At 38.5% G+C, this 16,763-nt stretch overlaps 1 protein-coding gene and 1 pseudogene across 1 annotated transcript in view; both read left to right on the forward strand.

The window, feature by feature from the left end:
- The window catches only part of LOC142142856 (uncharacterized), a 62,513-nt gene that overhangs the window by 22,485 nt on the left and 23,265 nt on the right, over nucleotides 1-16,763 (forward strand). The window contains exons 7-8 of the mRNA XM_075200654.1: nucleotides 5,769-5,931; nucleotides 7,735-7,893. Of these exons, the coding sequence (XP_075056755.1) occupies nucleotides 5,769-5,931; nucleotides 7,735-7,893 (322 nt within the window). The remainder of the gene's footprint in view (nucleotides 1-5,768; nucleotides 5,932-7,734; nucleotides 7,894-16,763) is intronic.
- On the forward strand, nucleotides 9,012-15,240 carry LOC142142523 (DCN1-like protein 5 pseudogene; annotated as a pseudogene).

Consider the following 16,763-nt stretch of genomic DNA (forward strand, 5'->3'; position numbering starts at 1 on the left):
AAAAACACTTAATAATAATAAAGTTAAAAAAAATATTGCAGTCCAAAGTACGTACTTCGTTCTTTGCATAGTCAATCAAATCACTTGTCATCAGTCTTCATTAGATGTAAAAACTAAATAAATGTGAACAAAAAACCAATAACAAATCTTCATATCATATTTCTTGAATCCAAGGATACGATTGGGAAAAAAAAAAAAAAAGTTATCAAAAAACCTGTTCCACCCAAGTTCAAGAGAGTTTGAACTTCTCACACAACAAGATGCGATAAAAAGTATTTATTAATTAATCAGAACAACAAAAAAAAAAATGAATCAATGCAAGGAAGGGAGCATGGAGTAAATATGGGTGGCTGTCCAGATTTTGATACCCCTTGACATTCCAGGGCTGGACAATTAGGAGCATAGCAGCACACTCCCGAGTTGGATGCTCAGAGCCAAGGCAGTTGTATTGGAGACCTTGTATGAGACAGTTGCCTTGAGCACAGTAGAAGACCTCAGGGGGGAAAAGCAGTCATCTTGGATACCTTTTTCAAAGCAGTCGTCTCGAGACAGACAAAGGTCTTGGGGAACTTGGGCAAAACAATCATCTCTGAGACCTCGATCAAATCAGTTGTCTTGGAGGTAGCTGCCGCATCTTCATGCAAGCAACCAGCTGCCAAGGCAAGGTAGTCATCTCGGAAGACCTCGGGCAAAACAGTAGTCTCGGAAGCAGTGGTTGGATCCACCAGCAAGGTACTACTCTTGGATCTCATTACTCTCTGGGACCTCAGGGCATAAAACTGTCATCTCTGGAACCTCAGGTCATGAGTCTGTCCTCTGGAACCTTTGGGCTCAAGGCTGTCATCTCTGGAACCTCAGGCAAAAGATACTTTTTTCAAGGCAGTTATCTCTAAGACCTTGGGAAAAGGTAGCAACTGGATTTGTGGCCAAGGCAGTGATTGGAACCTTGGGCAGTGCAGTCATCTATGAGACCTTTATGAAGGCAGTGACTGGAACCTGAGGAAAGGTAGCCATCTCTGAGATCTCAGTCGAAGCAGTAGTCAAAGGGATGTCTTCAGATCTGAAGGCCAGACAGTCATCTCATACAGCTCAGATTAGCCAGTGACTGGACCCCCAGGATGGGAGGCAGTTACTATTGCGGACATCCACAGCTCAGGAGACTGTACCACTTTAGTGACAGGCAAAGTTGGCTGCTCTGAGTAAACTGTTGCAGAAAAATGTACAAGATCAGCTGGGTCTCCTCCAGAATACAAAGGTAGAGAGTGCGCCTGCTGTTCAGATCCTGTAGGAATAATTGCCTCTTGCTGAAAAAACACAATCTCCAGTGTTCAATCTATCAGAGAGCCTATGTAAAAGCTTTCAAATTGTGTAATAAAATACTGTTTGTTTTTTCCCCATGAGGGGACTAGCCCACATTAAAATATCACCAGAACACCACATAATCATATGATAAATGCAGATTTCATCAGGATGGAAATCTTTAGAATATGTAACAAAACAATTATTGCATTGCTGCCAACATTTTTCGAGTTGCCTGCTATACCCAGAAAAATAATCTGATATAGGTGCTTTGTGCTTCTTAAATTTGCACCTCCTTGCTGCCTCTTTGTAGTGCCAGATCATTATGTAAGTTTAGACACAGCAATATGCAATAAAAATGTCAGTCAATGCAAGGAAAGAAGCATGGAGCAAACGTATGCAGGATGAACGTGCAAGACATAAATAAGAAAAAGCAGTACAGCCAAAAAGATGCTGGAGTAAATAGAACTCACAAGAAAGTCCAAACAATAATGTGTTAGTCCAAAGTAGGACAAAAGTAACTGGGGTGCATGCTGACGAATGAGTCCAGGAGCCAAGAACCAACACCAGGAAATCTACCAAGACACATGAACTGATATGGCCTTATCTGTGTGGAGTTTGTATGTTCTCCCTGTGTTTGCGTGGATTTCCTCTGGGTGCTCTGGCTACCCCCCACACTCCAAAAAAATACTAGTGGGTTAATTGGGTTCTATTAAATTGACCCTAGATGATGGAACAAGCCAGGCTGAAACACTCTCCAGTAGGACTGAACACAATGATCTGGCCAGGGATGTCAGATTTAGCCAGAATATATTGTGTTCTTGATTGCAAGAGCAGCTGCAGATGTGTAGAAAGTGCTTTAACTCCTGTCATACTGGAATACATACCATAGAAACTGCAGGATTTAGAAGGATACATTGAAGGATTGCAGCAGCCTGACAGTCTATATAAGGGACAACTAATATGAGAGTAGTTGGAAAATTCTCATGCGTCTATCAACCATGCAGATACATGAGAAATGGTTGGAAAATATTTAACTTTTTCCATCGCTATATATGCATATCTTTGAGAATCTCTTGGTGTGTGTAGGGACAGCACAGAAGAATGAAGAGGGAAAAGAGCTGAATAAAAAAGAGAAAGAAGAGGATGGCAATAAGAAAGAGGATTGGAAGAGAAGAATATAAAAACATTTAAGATGTTTTATAATAAAGGGGATGGGGAATATTTTTGTTTTGTGTAGTCAGTTGTGCTTTCGGCAGTGGTGCCAGTATAGAAATTGCTTAGTATTCCTAGCTACCGCTGCATCTGGGTGGCTATGAAAAACCGATGTGCTTCTCAGTGCTGTGGATTGTTGTTATTATTAGGTGGCCAATTTCTCTTTTGTTTTGCCCCTCTATTAAAACAATAAGCTCAGAACTAAAACACCAAAGGTAGGAACTCCATGGTGTGAGTCACCCCAAAGCCATGTCCCCCAAAGTTGTGGTGTCAGTGTCTGGCTCAGTGTCAGGTAAGTAATGGGTTTGTGGTCTTGTGTACTTTTTGGTCATTTTGCTTATGTTACCCTAGCCTCCCTGGTACACGGGTGGCTAGAAAAAGCAGTTTCCCTTTTCAGTGTTGCAGTCTACCCCCCCTTTTTTTTTCTTTTCTTTTTTTTTATCCCTGTAGTAAGAACAATGAGCATAGCTCTGGCCAACCTGGAATCTGGTATATCTGATTGAAGACCACCCTATATTCCAAGTATCTACAATATCATGGCAGCCAGCACAGATTTGGTACACATCGTTTAATCATTGTTGGCCCAAATCCACTGGTGGCTATGAAAAACCCTATGCTAGATACATTTACAAGGAAGCCAGTTTTCCCCTCTGCTAAAAGACACAGACTAGCTTTCTGATTTGGTTCTCTGGTTCTGGGGCTGTTTGTGTTACGTTGGCTCAATTGTAAAAAGTTGAATTAAACATAATGCTGTTAAATGTTAATTTGAGATTAAACTTTTAAAATTAATTGTCGAAAAAAAACTTTGTTAAAAGCACAATTAAGGTTCTGTATACAGTTAAGAAAAATGGGAACGTTAACTGGTATCATATAATTATGTGATGACTTCATAAAGTCAAATTACATCATTAATGAGGTAACTTATGACATCATATATACTATTTCATCCACCACAAAAACAGGTTCCTGATATTTAGCTTAAAACATAGACCAAACATTCAATATACACATATTTGGTATCCCTGTAAACTTTAAAAGTTGCATATTTTTTGTGGGTTTAATTACTGATGCAGTCCCCCGTCCGTCCCCCCCAAAAAAAGAAATATTAGTGCAGTTTCTGTAGGTACAAATATATTTGCTGGCCCCTGGTAGCCAAAGGGTTAAATATTAAAGGGACACAGTCATGATATTATTTTGTTTATTTTATATACTTTCAAATATAGGGAAACATTGTGTATTCAAAGTTATAAAAAAAACAAAATGTCACCTCAATTTATTTCTAAAAGAAGAGTGATGTTAAATGAAGGAGTATGTGAAGTGATGTGTCAGGAGACTGAGAAGACATGCATGATGAATATTTGAAGAAAACTGTGATTAGTAAGGAAAGAGAATGTTCTATGACAAAAGTGACTTAAGTGATAAGTAAGAGTTAGGTTTCAGTGGTTAAGGTATGATAAGTGATGAGTAAGTTTTTGATTTTAAATAGAATGTGTCGGGTTTCTTGTTTCCTGGGAGAAATATGAAATGTCTTTTCAGACGTCAAACCTTTTGATAATGTAAATGGAATTCATTTATAGTTCATGTAATTCCAGAAATCCTAAACCATGAACTATTTAATGATGTGACGTTCTTGCTGTGGGTAGTTCAAACTTCAATGTCTGTAGGCTTTCATTTAAAACCATTTAAATCCCTTTATTTTGAAAGTACATAAGACTTTTTTTAAAACTGCACATTTCATTTTTACAAAAAAATTATGTACTCAGCTGTCAGTCACTACTAAAGCACAACATGGTTGAAATTAAGAGAACCGATATTTAATAACTGAAAAACAATAAAAAAAGAATTCTGCCATATAAGGCATTTTGGCAAACTGAAACCGTTTGCATCTCATTATTTAAAGTTACTTTTAATTGTAGGCATATTTTCTTATAATAAGAAGGTGTCACGGTTGTTATAATTGAGCTGAATACAGAGGTGTTTTGTTGCTAACATAGCGGTGCACATTGCTTATCAAGATTACTCAGATAGTTTTATTTTGCAGAAAGTAGCTCACTGTATGAGTTTATCAAGGATTTAAAATCTATGGCCCTGATTCATTAAGGATCTTAACTTGAGAAACTTCTTATTTAAGACTCCTGGACAAAACCATGTTACAATGTAAGGGGTGCAAATTAGTTTTCTGTTTTGCACATAAGTTAAATATTGACTGTTTTTTCATGTAGCACACAAATATCAAATTTACATTTCAGTGTACAAATAAGCTATCAAGTATTTGTGTGCTACATGACAAAACAGTCAGTATTTAACTTATGTGCAAAACAGAATACTAATTTGCACCCCTTGCATTGTAACATGGTTTTGTCCAGGAGTCTTAAATAAGAAGTTTCTCAAGTTAAGATCTTTAATAAATCAGGCCCTATATTATTATATAGCTAAAGCTTTATCTTCCTTATGTGCCAACCTTTGCGTGAGGGAGAGAGCAGCAATGGTGCCAGGTCCAGAGAGCTGGCAGCATAAGTCCCTGTGCGGACCACTGTCCAAATGTTCCTGCCAGTGCTGTATATCTTGATTGATAAAAAGTATATTGGACAGTCCACTGCCTCCCACAAGATCAGCACACTCAGCTCCTCTTGTGAATATTCTGATGATCTGATCAATTAATAGATTAGAGCAATTAAATTATTGTTACTTCATTGTTACCACAGACAATTATCATACGTAATCACTGATGATGCACTGCAATTGGTAAAACAAAATATATGGATATAGGAAATATGTTTTGTATAGAAGTGTATATGACACCACAGTTTTCCTACACCAGTGTGACAAGAGCCTCACAACACTACTCTGTTCTGTTTGGAGACCTGTTCCTTCTGCTGTCTCTGTCTATGCCTTACTGTTTACCTTCATTCCCTTCCTCACATCATGACAGTTCCTCTGTCACATGCAGTCCTGTCCTCACTAATATAATTACATGAGTGGACAATGTCACCGACACCCATGAGATCAAACTCCTCTTCTGCTGCTGTGCGCCTTCTAAAGATGTCTGCAAGTTGTTCTGTCCACTTCAAAGCAGGGTACACAGAGATCCGCAGGAGATTTGACTAGGTTCAGAGCTTCATTTTGAATTCCTTATGGTGCTCTGATCCTAGTCAAACACACCTTAAAAGATATATAGCTTTAAAAGTAATGGCAAAAAAAGTTGTTTTCCTTTGAGATATAAGTAAGAACTCTTAATTTCCTTTCACCTGCAGGAATGAAATAAGTTTCCTCCACCAGCAACTCCGCGATAAAGATCTGCAGTCCAAACAGGACCGCGTACTGAGACAGAAAATGATGACAGACTGTACAGCACTGAGCAGTGAGAACAACACCTTGCAGGCTCAGCTGTTGGAGCTCACCAAACACCTGGAAATAGTAAGTTAGAGGCGGCTAGTTTTTTACTTGAATATCAGAATGATAACAGTTTTTCCAAATCACTAGTAGAGCGAAACAAAAATGAATACTAAGCCTATAGTAAAATCTAATGTGCCCTGGTGAGATGCTGAAGACCATTGCTGCATGCTGCAGTGGTTCTAATCATCCATCCCTCAAGGACTGCTATTATTTTCACTTTTCCAGATCACCTTACATAATCACAGGTAAAATGGCACATGCGGATCCTCTAGATTCAGTCACTAATTAATCCCCCAGTGCTCCAGATAGGAGATGTGGGAAAACATGCACTGTGAGCAGGATTTGACGCCTCTGGTTGAGAAACACAGGCCTTCATCCGCATTTTTCTGGAGCAAATTTGCAGCTTGGCAAAGCCATCTTGTACTGCTGGCGGGCAACTATAAAATGGGTGGAAAGATTTAAGGAGGCAGGGGGTCGTGTCCTAGCTCAACTCTAAATTGCAGTGTAAAAATAAAGCTGTCCAGTATTTGTTTGCTATATGTAAAAGCAGCCAGAATTTTTCCTGTATGCATTGCAACATGTTTTATCCAGGTGCAAATCTACATCATTTTTTGTTTTGCCCTGAATTAGGTCATAACAAAATATTTCTTTTTCTAAGATTTTATTTATGGAATTGTGTCAAAAAATCATCTCCTAGAATACCAGAAGGTTGAGATGGATGTAGGTTCCCAGTCTGGCCCAGTGTTAATAAGCCTAATGGTGGGCCAAGGAAAGTGCACATTTTACCCCCTTAGTAAAACTGCCTGAGTGCAGTCAGTTTCTGTGGCTTAATATTATTATTAATTCATAAAGATCTGTACATTGAGGGTATCGTGGAGCAAGCAAATCACTTTAAATTACATAAAAGAAACACTAACAATAACTTTGCCCATACAAGCTTACAAAGTGCTGTGTGGAATTGGTGTTATTTTGTCTTTAGCTGTCTTCCTGAGTAAGTCCTTTTTGGAAACGTACGATCTCTGCTTATATAACAGGAATTTATATAATTCCAATATCAAGGACATTCCAATGACAAGTTGTCATCTTCCCGTCCTTTTGGCATATAATTACATAGGAAGGACATAGGCATATAGGTGTTCTAGCTCTCTCTTCCTCGACTCCCACTCACACTGACCTCACAGGTTGCCAAGCAACAGATGTAGGTTTAGAATATTAAATATTTTGATGTAACATTGGCTGACTCATGATCTGCTTCACATTCATCTGCTTTCTGTCAAATATGGCATTAAAGGTTCTTAGTAATTGATGTTGTTTGAGCTCTGAAATTCTTATGTCTTGATCAACCTGAACTAACAAGAAGCTGAAAAATGTATATAGCTAAAAACTTAATATCAGTTAGTGAAAATATAATGAATAAAAATTTCAAATACCACTGTTTGTATTTTTGCACAGAATGTGTTTATTATCACAATTATGTTAATATTTATATTTTTTGTTATGCTTAATGCTATGTTAATGACGGTTATATAAGTACGTACAGCGTCTTTGTATATTTTTTACTTATATACACATGTATGGAAAGGGTAAAATTCCCAGCAGGCTAAGCAGGTGACAGATTTTAAGTTAAGTTGTAATAAAAAAGCATTAATACAAATGAAATACCTTGCACAAGTTAGTAACAAAACACAGGAATATAAATTAAAATTGTCAAATCTACATTGATATATTTCTGCTACAAACCAAACCAAAGGTTTATCCACAACGTGTTGTATGACATGCCATTGATGGGGCTGTAAATTAACAGCATGGTGTTGTGTATTCCAGCAGAGGGCACTTAAGGAAGACAATTATACCCACAGTTCTACTAGCATTGCTCAGCTTTTGAGTGTCAAGGAGAGGGAAGGACAGCTGAGCCAGGAGGTGACCCGGCAGCAAGCACTCCTGCAGCAGCAAAAGGAACATTTCAAGGATTTGATGGGGCAGGTAATTGCACTTTAAAGCATCAATTGCAATAATGTTTTGTGTCTTTTCTATAAACATTTTCTTTTAAAACATTTAATCATTCAAAGGTTCACATATCAGCAGAGAGACCTGTAGTCTGGATGAGAAAAATAATCAACATGATTAATATAAATTTCACAATATTACATGTCATTGCACTTCAAACAGAGGCACTCCAGAAACATTCTTCTGTAACTAAATGAGGAAAGACGGTGGAGAAAAAGGAGGTGAAAACATGGGAGGTTATATGAGGAAAAAAGAGAGAGGAGGAGATGCTTAAAGCCTTTATCTAATAAAGGAAACTTTGATAAGTCCAGGATGACACTTGCTCATACTTGCCACATTCCGGGAGACTCCCAAAATTCCACTCCTGGGAAAGCAGGCAAGTCTCCCGAATCCCGCAACTGCCTTCCTGAAATGACGCAATTCGCGGTGAATTGCCTAATTTTGCCCCCGACCCCCTCCAAAATGAGCAGGTACCTGGGTAATCCACAAAAACAAATTAAGCAGTATTTCCAACAGCAATGTGTACAATGTTTTACTTTTTTTTTTTTTTTTTTTAGTTGTATATCTAGATCTTGTATACAGTCGTGGCCAAAAATATTGGCACCCTTGTTTTTTCTAATAATGCACCATTTCTACCAGAAAACCATAGGAAATAAAAAACATTTTGGTATCTACATATGTATATGTTTGGTTTACAGTGGAACAAAGCACAAAAGCAGAAATATTTGCCAATTCTTATTCCATTAGAAGTAGTTGGAAGTAAATAATTAGAATTCAAGCACGTGATTCTCCTTCACTTTGGAACTGAACTCACTTGTGGTGAGTAGCAGGTGCCTGCACCATAAAAATCACTCATTAAACAAGCTTGAATAGAGAAAAGAAATCATCATCTCCTGTTTTGTGTCACTGTGTGTACTGCAGTGAGTATGGAGAAGAGAAACAAACTGATAATTATCTGAGAAGGTTATAGAAAAGATTGTAGCCAAGCATGGACAATCTAAAGGCTACAGATCCCCCAAAACCTACATATTCCCATTTCACCGTATGTAATGTTATTTTGAAATTTAAAGCCCATGGCACTGTAGCCAAGCTCCATGGAAAGAAAACACTTAATCGAAGATTTCAAGCGCAGGATTGCTCAAGTGGTGGAGAAAGCACTTCAGTCAACTGCCAAACAGATTCCAGCTGATCTTCATACACAAGGTACAACAGTTTCAACTTGCACCATCTGTTGCCAACTAAATGAAAGAGGATTATATGGTAGGAGGCCTAGGAGGGCCCCACTGCTTAGAGAGAGACACAAGAAAGATCTACTGGAGTTTGCCAAAACACATCAGAACAAGCCACATTCCTGTGGAAAGATGAAACTAAATTGTTTGATGAAGCACATTGCCCATGTGTTTACAGAGACCAAAATTTAAAAAAAAACACGTTCCCTAAAGCCAAACATATGGGAGGTTCAGTTATGTTTTGGGCTTGTTGTGCTGCATCTAAAACTGGAAGTATGTTTGGCATCATGAAATCTGGAGATTATCAGGCCATTTTGGAATGCAATGTTGAATACAGGGTGGGGAAGCTGGGTCCCCATCATAGAATTAAATCACCTGTGGAGAGATCTGAAAACAGCAGTGGGGAGAAGGCACACTTTAATTCTGGAAGAACTGGAGCAGTTTGTATTAGAAGAGAACCAATGCCAGTAGAGAGGGGCAGGGAGCTCATCAATGGCTATAGGAAGTGGTTGAGTGCAGTTATTTTGACCAAAGGCTGTGCTTACAAATATTAAGTCTAGGGTGTCAGTAATTTTGTCAGTGACATTTCTTTAAATAAAGGGATATACAGTATTACATCAGAATGAAAAACAAAGGTTCTGTATATTAACTGTCTCACACTGAACTTGCCTGTCACATTAATGACACTATGGGTGCCACTGACTGATATTGACACAACTAAACAGGGAGGCACAGAGTCTAACGCACTCCCAGCATTCACAAAGGACCCCCGCCAGGAGATATGGAGTTGTCTGTGTGAGGTGCGCAGGTCGCGATTCTCCAAGTTAGTCACCAGTACACTAGAGAACAGCAATGGTCATGCAGTCTGGGTCGAATACCAAACGATAGTACGGTACACAAGGAAGGTCCAGAGGAGTGGACAGAGACGAGCCTGAGGTCAGAATCCAAATGAGCAAGTAGAACCAAATCGCAGGGCAAGAGAATAGTCAGGAACAAGCCAGGAGTCAGAACCAATACAACTATAGCAGGAACAGGGAACTGGATAAAGGATTGCTGGAACTGGTGAACCAATACTCTGGTGCCATAATAGGGTAAGGAGGAGCTTTATATGTGGGTAGGTAGCCCCCTGATTGGAGAAGTGTGATTCCGGCGCTCAGATGCACCTGACCGCTGACATATAGAAGAGAGAAGCGTCCTGTTGCCTTCCAAGGGGACGCTGGTTTACTGAGCGTGCACATTCTGTTGCTAGACAATGGGATGTGGCTCATCCAGGAGAGCAGGCGTCCGGGTCTGCTGCGCGTTCACATCCAGTTGCCTAGCAACTGGACGGGCTTGTCAAGGAGAGCAGGTGTCCGTCCCCGGCACCTATGGACAGTGCACGGACTGCACCTGACATTTCCAGTGACTGGCGCGCATTTCTATTTCTTGTCCCTGGTGGTGATCACCTCTGGCCTCCATTGTGGATGTGTGGGCACACTGGCCTAATATAGATGCGGTCAAATGACCATTTGTGCCTCTTTTTCACCCATATATGATTTGCCACAGTATTTAAAGTCGCTCTGTGCACCTCTAGGATGCAAGCGCGTGTATCTCTGTCAGTGCATCCTACAGTGATTCCGCACCTCCTCAATTCTCTAAATATTGTTCAGAGCTGGAACGCATACTAAACACCTTAAGACCCTCCCCCCCGGGGGCCGTGACCTGTGTGGTGTATATAGCTAAGCCCATACCTCCTAGTGGCAGTCTCTGGTGAACTCCAGCATCATGTCCTGGGTGCAGGTAGTGCCAACTCAAGTTAGTTTGGGATCTCTCTTGTTGTGTTCCTGATATTAACAGAAACAGGATTGTGGAACCAAATACTGTTCTTAATGTCACCTTGAAAAAAGTGCAAGGCTGCCAATATTTTTGTCCATAACTTGTCTATGTAAATAGTAGTGAAAAGAGATTCTAAACTATTTCCCATTTCAAACCAATAGATGTTAAATTATACAAACCTACCCATAGTTAATATAAATAGAAATGGCTTATGAAAGTTCCCAAGACTCGAATAGAGTGTGTAAAGAGCAATTGTACTTCTACCGAAGACTTATGAAATTTGTTTTATTTATAAATTTCATATGGATCAAAAAAAGGATTATTTTATTAAGTTGATTGAATTTATCAATAAATAGCATTGTAATATCCTGTCCTTGATCCTTTCAGATTGTATTTTTGATTTTGCCACAAGTTCCCATATTTATATATTCTAGACCCACAAGGTCAGCACACTCATCACCTCAAACACTACCTTCTGCTGTGATTAGGTGATCTGGCTACATGTTGCTTTATCCCGTCTTATTTCAAAACTGGGAACACATGCATGAGCTGGAGATGACAAAAAGCGTTCCAACGTTAATCTCACCTTAAAAACCTTGTCTGTGGTATGAAATTGTTATTGAAATGGTCCATTTTACTGGAACAGTGAAAAGTAACCTTTAGTAGTTTATCTAGGCCTCTGTGTTTCTGTGCAACTTTGTTTGTTCTTGTCAGTGTGTACCAAATTTACCTATGTTTATTTGTGTGAAAGCTTTGTTTATGTATGTAATCATAAATTAACGTTTTAGTGTGTATTTTGAAAGTGTCTGTACTTTTTTTTTGTAAAGTGGAATTTCTTGCAAAATTTTCATGTTAAAATGTATGCTTTCTTAATTTCCTATACATTGACGTAACTTGAGATATTTGCCATTAAGGAGCAGCTCTTTTTCAAGGTATATTAAAAGTATGAGAGGGTAATGAGAGATCATTTGTTTGGATTTGATGTAGTATGTAGGATCCGGATTACTGTGTGGGGGGGGGGGGGGGGGAAGAACTTTTACCTAGAGCTGATCCTGCGTCTTTAAAAATAAGTTATTGATCTGTTGAGTATTGTTTGCACCTGACAAAGCCGAAGTGTCCAGCAATTTGTGTTGGGTTTTGTTCCTGCCACTCTCTCTTGTTGCCCTGTTTTTTTCTCTTTTTACCTTAATATAATTTCTTATTCTGCTACTGAACCAATCATCTGACTTGTTGTTATTTCCCTTGATATATGACTTGCTGTTTTATATTTTAGTAATAATGCTTTCATTGTTATTCTTATATTGGTTTTTTTCTTAGTTGCTAGATTCCTTGTGTAATATTTTATCTATGTAAAGTACTTGGCTTTTAGGCATTTGTGATTTTCTAGATTTGATATTTGACAGTATTTTTCATCATTTCTTTCACACTTTTGAGTTCAGTTCCATAAGTAATTTTTTAGCTAATTTCTTGACAGTTTATATTTGCACTAAATTATGTTATGATCGGACAATATATATATATATATATATATATATATATATATATATATATATATATATATATATATATATATCCAAGATGCAGGTGCACTCTTTAAGCACCAAGACCATGTTTATATATAGTTAAAGACCAATATCTGTTGAACTCTGCAATAATATAAACTCTGTAAAAGAACATCTAGAATAAACAAGAGGTTCTTAGTGCACATTTTGATAAAACTGCTTAAATTCCTCCCCACTCCTACTACTTATACTGAGTCTTTCTAGAAAATGTATTAAGTTTAAGGGTTAGTAGAGCGGTTGAATCATTATTACAATTGTAATTCCATTATTCCAGTTACAGTCTATTTTTCTACTTCCATTGTTTTGTCATAAATAAATGAGTAATAAGTAGTCTTGACAGGGTCCCAACTCCGTTCATCTATGTGTGGTAGGAATGAACTTGTAGCTATGGAAATGTCAGCATTACATTGTCTTTCCATTATTCAACATTGGGCTAGATAAATAACGCTCTTAAATGGTTATTTAAACCAAGTGCACGCGATGACAAAAGGGACTGTGCTGCTTACCTGTGTAAATCAAATAAAGACATGCAAGAATACAAAGTTAAACAAGGTCCATGAACTGTGCACAAAACATGAACAAGTAAATCATAGCTACTCTTTTAAAACATTATAATAATCTTTGGCTGATTATCAATGGGAGCTTATAACTCTTATAATATGATCACTCCTAGCCAAAGTACCATTATAGGGTGAAAATGAGACAGCTGGCAACATCTGGCCTGGGTGGCAAACACAAGCAAGTGGCCCAGGCACTTCTACAAGTGTATAAAGAGATTTTGGCACTATTTAACACTCTGCAAAAATACTCTCTTATTTAACCATGCAGTTAAAGTGAAAATTCTAAAAACATGTAGATCTTTAGACAAGGAATAATTATGTGCTGCTCCAAGAAATGGCATAATTACTAATCGCAAAAATTCCAACAAATATATATAGAGAATGGAGCACTCAATCTATATTGCGAGGTCTTAATATACTATTATACAGCTTTTATTGACACACAAAAACAATATAAAAAAAAACATAAATTATGGACTGTAATATTACAAGTATCAACAAAGTTTTGCACATTTGTAAACACATAAACAAAGTAGCAATTGCTAGCAAAGTTAAATAACAATAAGCAGGTGAAAATCTGGAACTAGACAAAGTACTGATAATATGCTCAAACACATTAGCAGCTGGAGAAATCTTTAAATTCATCAAACTTGAGGGAATATGGCTGTCTGTTTAGCACTGTAAAAGCAGACTGTCTTCCAATCATAGGTGCAAGAAAACAATCAACAGCTTCTTGGCAGAAATCCACAATCTCCCATAAATTAATGAATGAATGAGCACAATAAGCTATACTGACCCGGGTCAAATCTGTAGGCATCTTCTTCAAATTAGCTCCCAATCCTTTACCATTAATAAAAAACCTTGGTCCAGAAGTTGGTACTTGTAGTTATAAAAGTAGTTCTTTTGTGAGTCCAATAATTAGAGATGTTCACTGACCCCCGTGTTTTGGTTTTGGATCTGTATTAACTTCGTGTTTTGGTAAAACCATCCTCACGTGTTTTTTGGTTTTGGATCTGCATTTTTTGGAAAAATCTGTAAAATATGCTAAAATTACATAATTTGGCTCTTTTTTTTTTTGTTCCTACGCTATTATTGACCTCAATAACACTAATTTCCAGTAATTTTCAGTTAATTTTGACCACCTCACAGGTCACAATATTATCACTGCAGCTTTATTTATTGTTCTTCTCAGATTGTCATGTGACCACTCACTGACAGGTTAATAGGCCTTGCCGCTCCTCTAAGTGATGACATAGTTAAACAATTCCAGTTGATGAACAAGAGAGGACAGACATTTTCTAACATCTCTCCAGCATCTCTAGAGCTCAACAAAATTATATAGGAAGTGGAAAAAACGTATCAATCGGCCGACCAGTGAATCAGGGCACTCCCGTCTGGGCTTTAGCACGACCCGGAGCAGACAGAAGACCTAACTTGTATTTTATTATACTTCACCTCACAGCAATATGTCCCTGAAAAAAAGAGAAAATCCACCTCTGTTGATGAAGTTAACCTAAAGAAATGTAGACAAGTCTCAAGTAGTAAAGGTTGATTTTCCAGCAAGCAATGCCAGGATTGGTTTCATGAGTACGCAGGTCCAGATAAAATTATCGTACCCAGAAGTATGGGAATATTCTGTGAAGAAATTGGCGATTAACCAGAAGATATAATTATGTTGGTTCTGGCCTGGAAACTAGAGGCTAGAAACAAAGGCTTTTTCACAAAGGAGGAATGGCTAAAAGGGATGACCTTATTAAAATGTGACTGCACAGAGAAGTTACAGGGTAAATTTGATTATCTCCACGATCGAATGAATGATGACACTGCCTTTTAAGAATATTTAACAATATGCCTTTGATTTTGCAAGGGACAAAAACCAGGGAGTTTTGTCTATCAAGACAGCAAAATCCATGTTGACACTTCTACTAAGAAGCAAGTGGCCCTTACTTTCTGCATTTTTTTGAGTTTCTGGGCCAATGGGGATTATGCTTTATTAGCAGAGATCAGTGGAACATGATTTTAGAATTTAGCCAGGCTTTCCATGTATCCAACATACTTGGCGTAATTGCTTTGTTTCATCTCCTCCTTCAGTTTCTCGAGCTGCTTTTCCAAAAGTCTAATGAAGGGAATCATTTGGCTCAAGCTAGCAGTGTATGAACTCACTTCACAGGTGACTACTTTGAATGGTTTCAGCGACTTGCACAACACAGAAAGTATTCTCCACTGCGCTGGACTAAAATCCATTCCCTTCTCCTTTCCCAATGTCATGGCTTGTAGTCTAAGCGTGGATGGCTTTTTGCTGTTCCTCCATCCTCAAAGGCATATAAAGGGTGGAATTACATATTGTTACCACCTCTTGCTTCAGTTGGTGGCAGGGCAAATTAAATTGTTCTTGTAGCTGCTGTAATCTCCTTCATCCTGGTGCAGAATGCCGGAAATGTCCAGATGTTTTACGGGCCACAGACAGCATCTCCTGTACCACCAAGTTGATTGTGTGAGCAAAACAGGGAATGTGATGGAATCTGTAATGCTCTGATAATATTGGTGGCGTTATCAGAAATTACATATCCTGAGGTTGTCAGCTGTATGCCTCTTAGTGAAGCTGGTGATGCACAGAATATCCTGCCTCTGAAAAATCAGACGTTGTTGGATAGATGCTGCTGCTGTTTCTGCTGCTAAAGGCGATTCACCGACCCAGTGGGCTGTCAGTCATATAATCTTTAGTTTGCCCAGTTCCGCTTGCCCACATATCTGTGGTTAAGTGTAAAATGGGTAGAATGGCATTTTGTAGCCCAATAATTACATTTATTTGAACCTACTGGTAGAGTTGAGGAATAGCTTTTCTAGTAAAATGGTGTTGTGATGGAATTTGGTAACGGGGACACAGGACCTTAATTAACTAACTGTCTAAAACCAGCTGCATTAGTTGTGGATCTTGGACACAGATCTATTACTAGCATAATCGTCATGGTGTCTGTGATCTGCTTTGTAACTGGGTGACAGCTTTCATACTTGCTTCATCTTGAAAAGGATTGTTTAACAGTCAATTGTTGTAAATTACTAGTAGTGTTCTTCTTGGTCTGCTTCTAGGATGACACCCCAGCAGCAGGCCTAACGCTCAAGAATTCTTCAGAGGCATCCTGAAAAGGGGAGGAGTCATCTAGCCTTAGCAACTTGGATGCAGGACTAACTCCGATCACTAGTGAGGATATTGATAATGAAGGTGTTGTCAGTGTAGATTGCAGATGCTAGGATCTAGCTGTGAGTAGGGAGCTAGCTGATGCTGAACTGCTTGTTGTTGTTTTTTTTAGCATAAGTTTCTGATTTTCCGAACAGCTTGCCATGAATTTGCTTCAAATGACTTAACATGGATGAGGTTCCTAGATAGTTCCCTACCTCTACTGACTGTAGCTTTACAAAGGATAGAGAACAGTTGACAGGATTGGTTTCTTATGCCTAGGCATGAAAATGGATTTCTTCTCATCACTGGCAAGAAGTGCTTCCACTGGTGCAGGACTTACACAAACAACATCATTGTCATCAACATCCTGATTAGCGCTGTCGTCAGCTACCCCTCATCCTGTTGCAAATCCAAAGTGGCATCCTGAATTTGTGTATCACCGGCTATACTTGGGCTGCTCATCCACACATTTGCAGAAATGGTGAAAGGAGGCGTCTTT

The sequence above is a fragment of the Mixophyes fleayi genome, chromosome 3 (assembly GCF_038048845.1).
Source record: "Mixophyes fleayi isolate aMixFle1 chromosome 3, aMixFle1.hap1, whole genome shotgun sequence".
In the NCBI taxonomy this organism is placed as follows: domain Eukaryota; kingdom Metazoa; phylum Chordata; class Amphibia; order Anura; family Limnodynastidae; genus Mixophyes; species Mixophyes fleayi.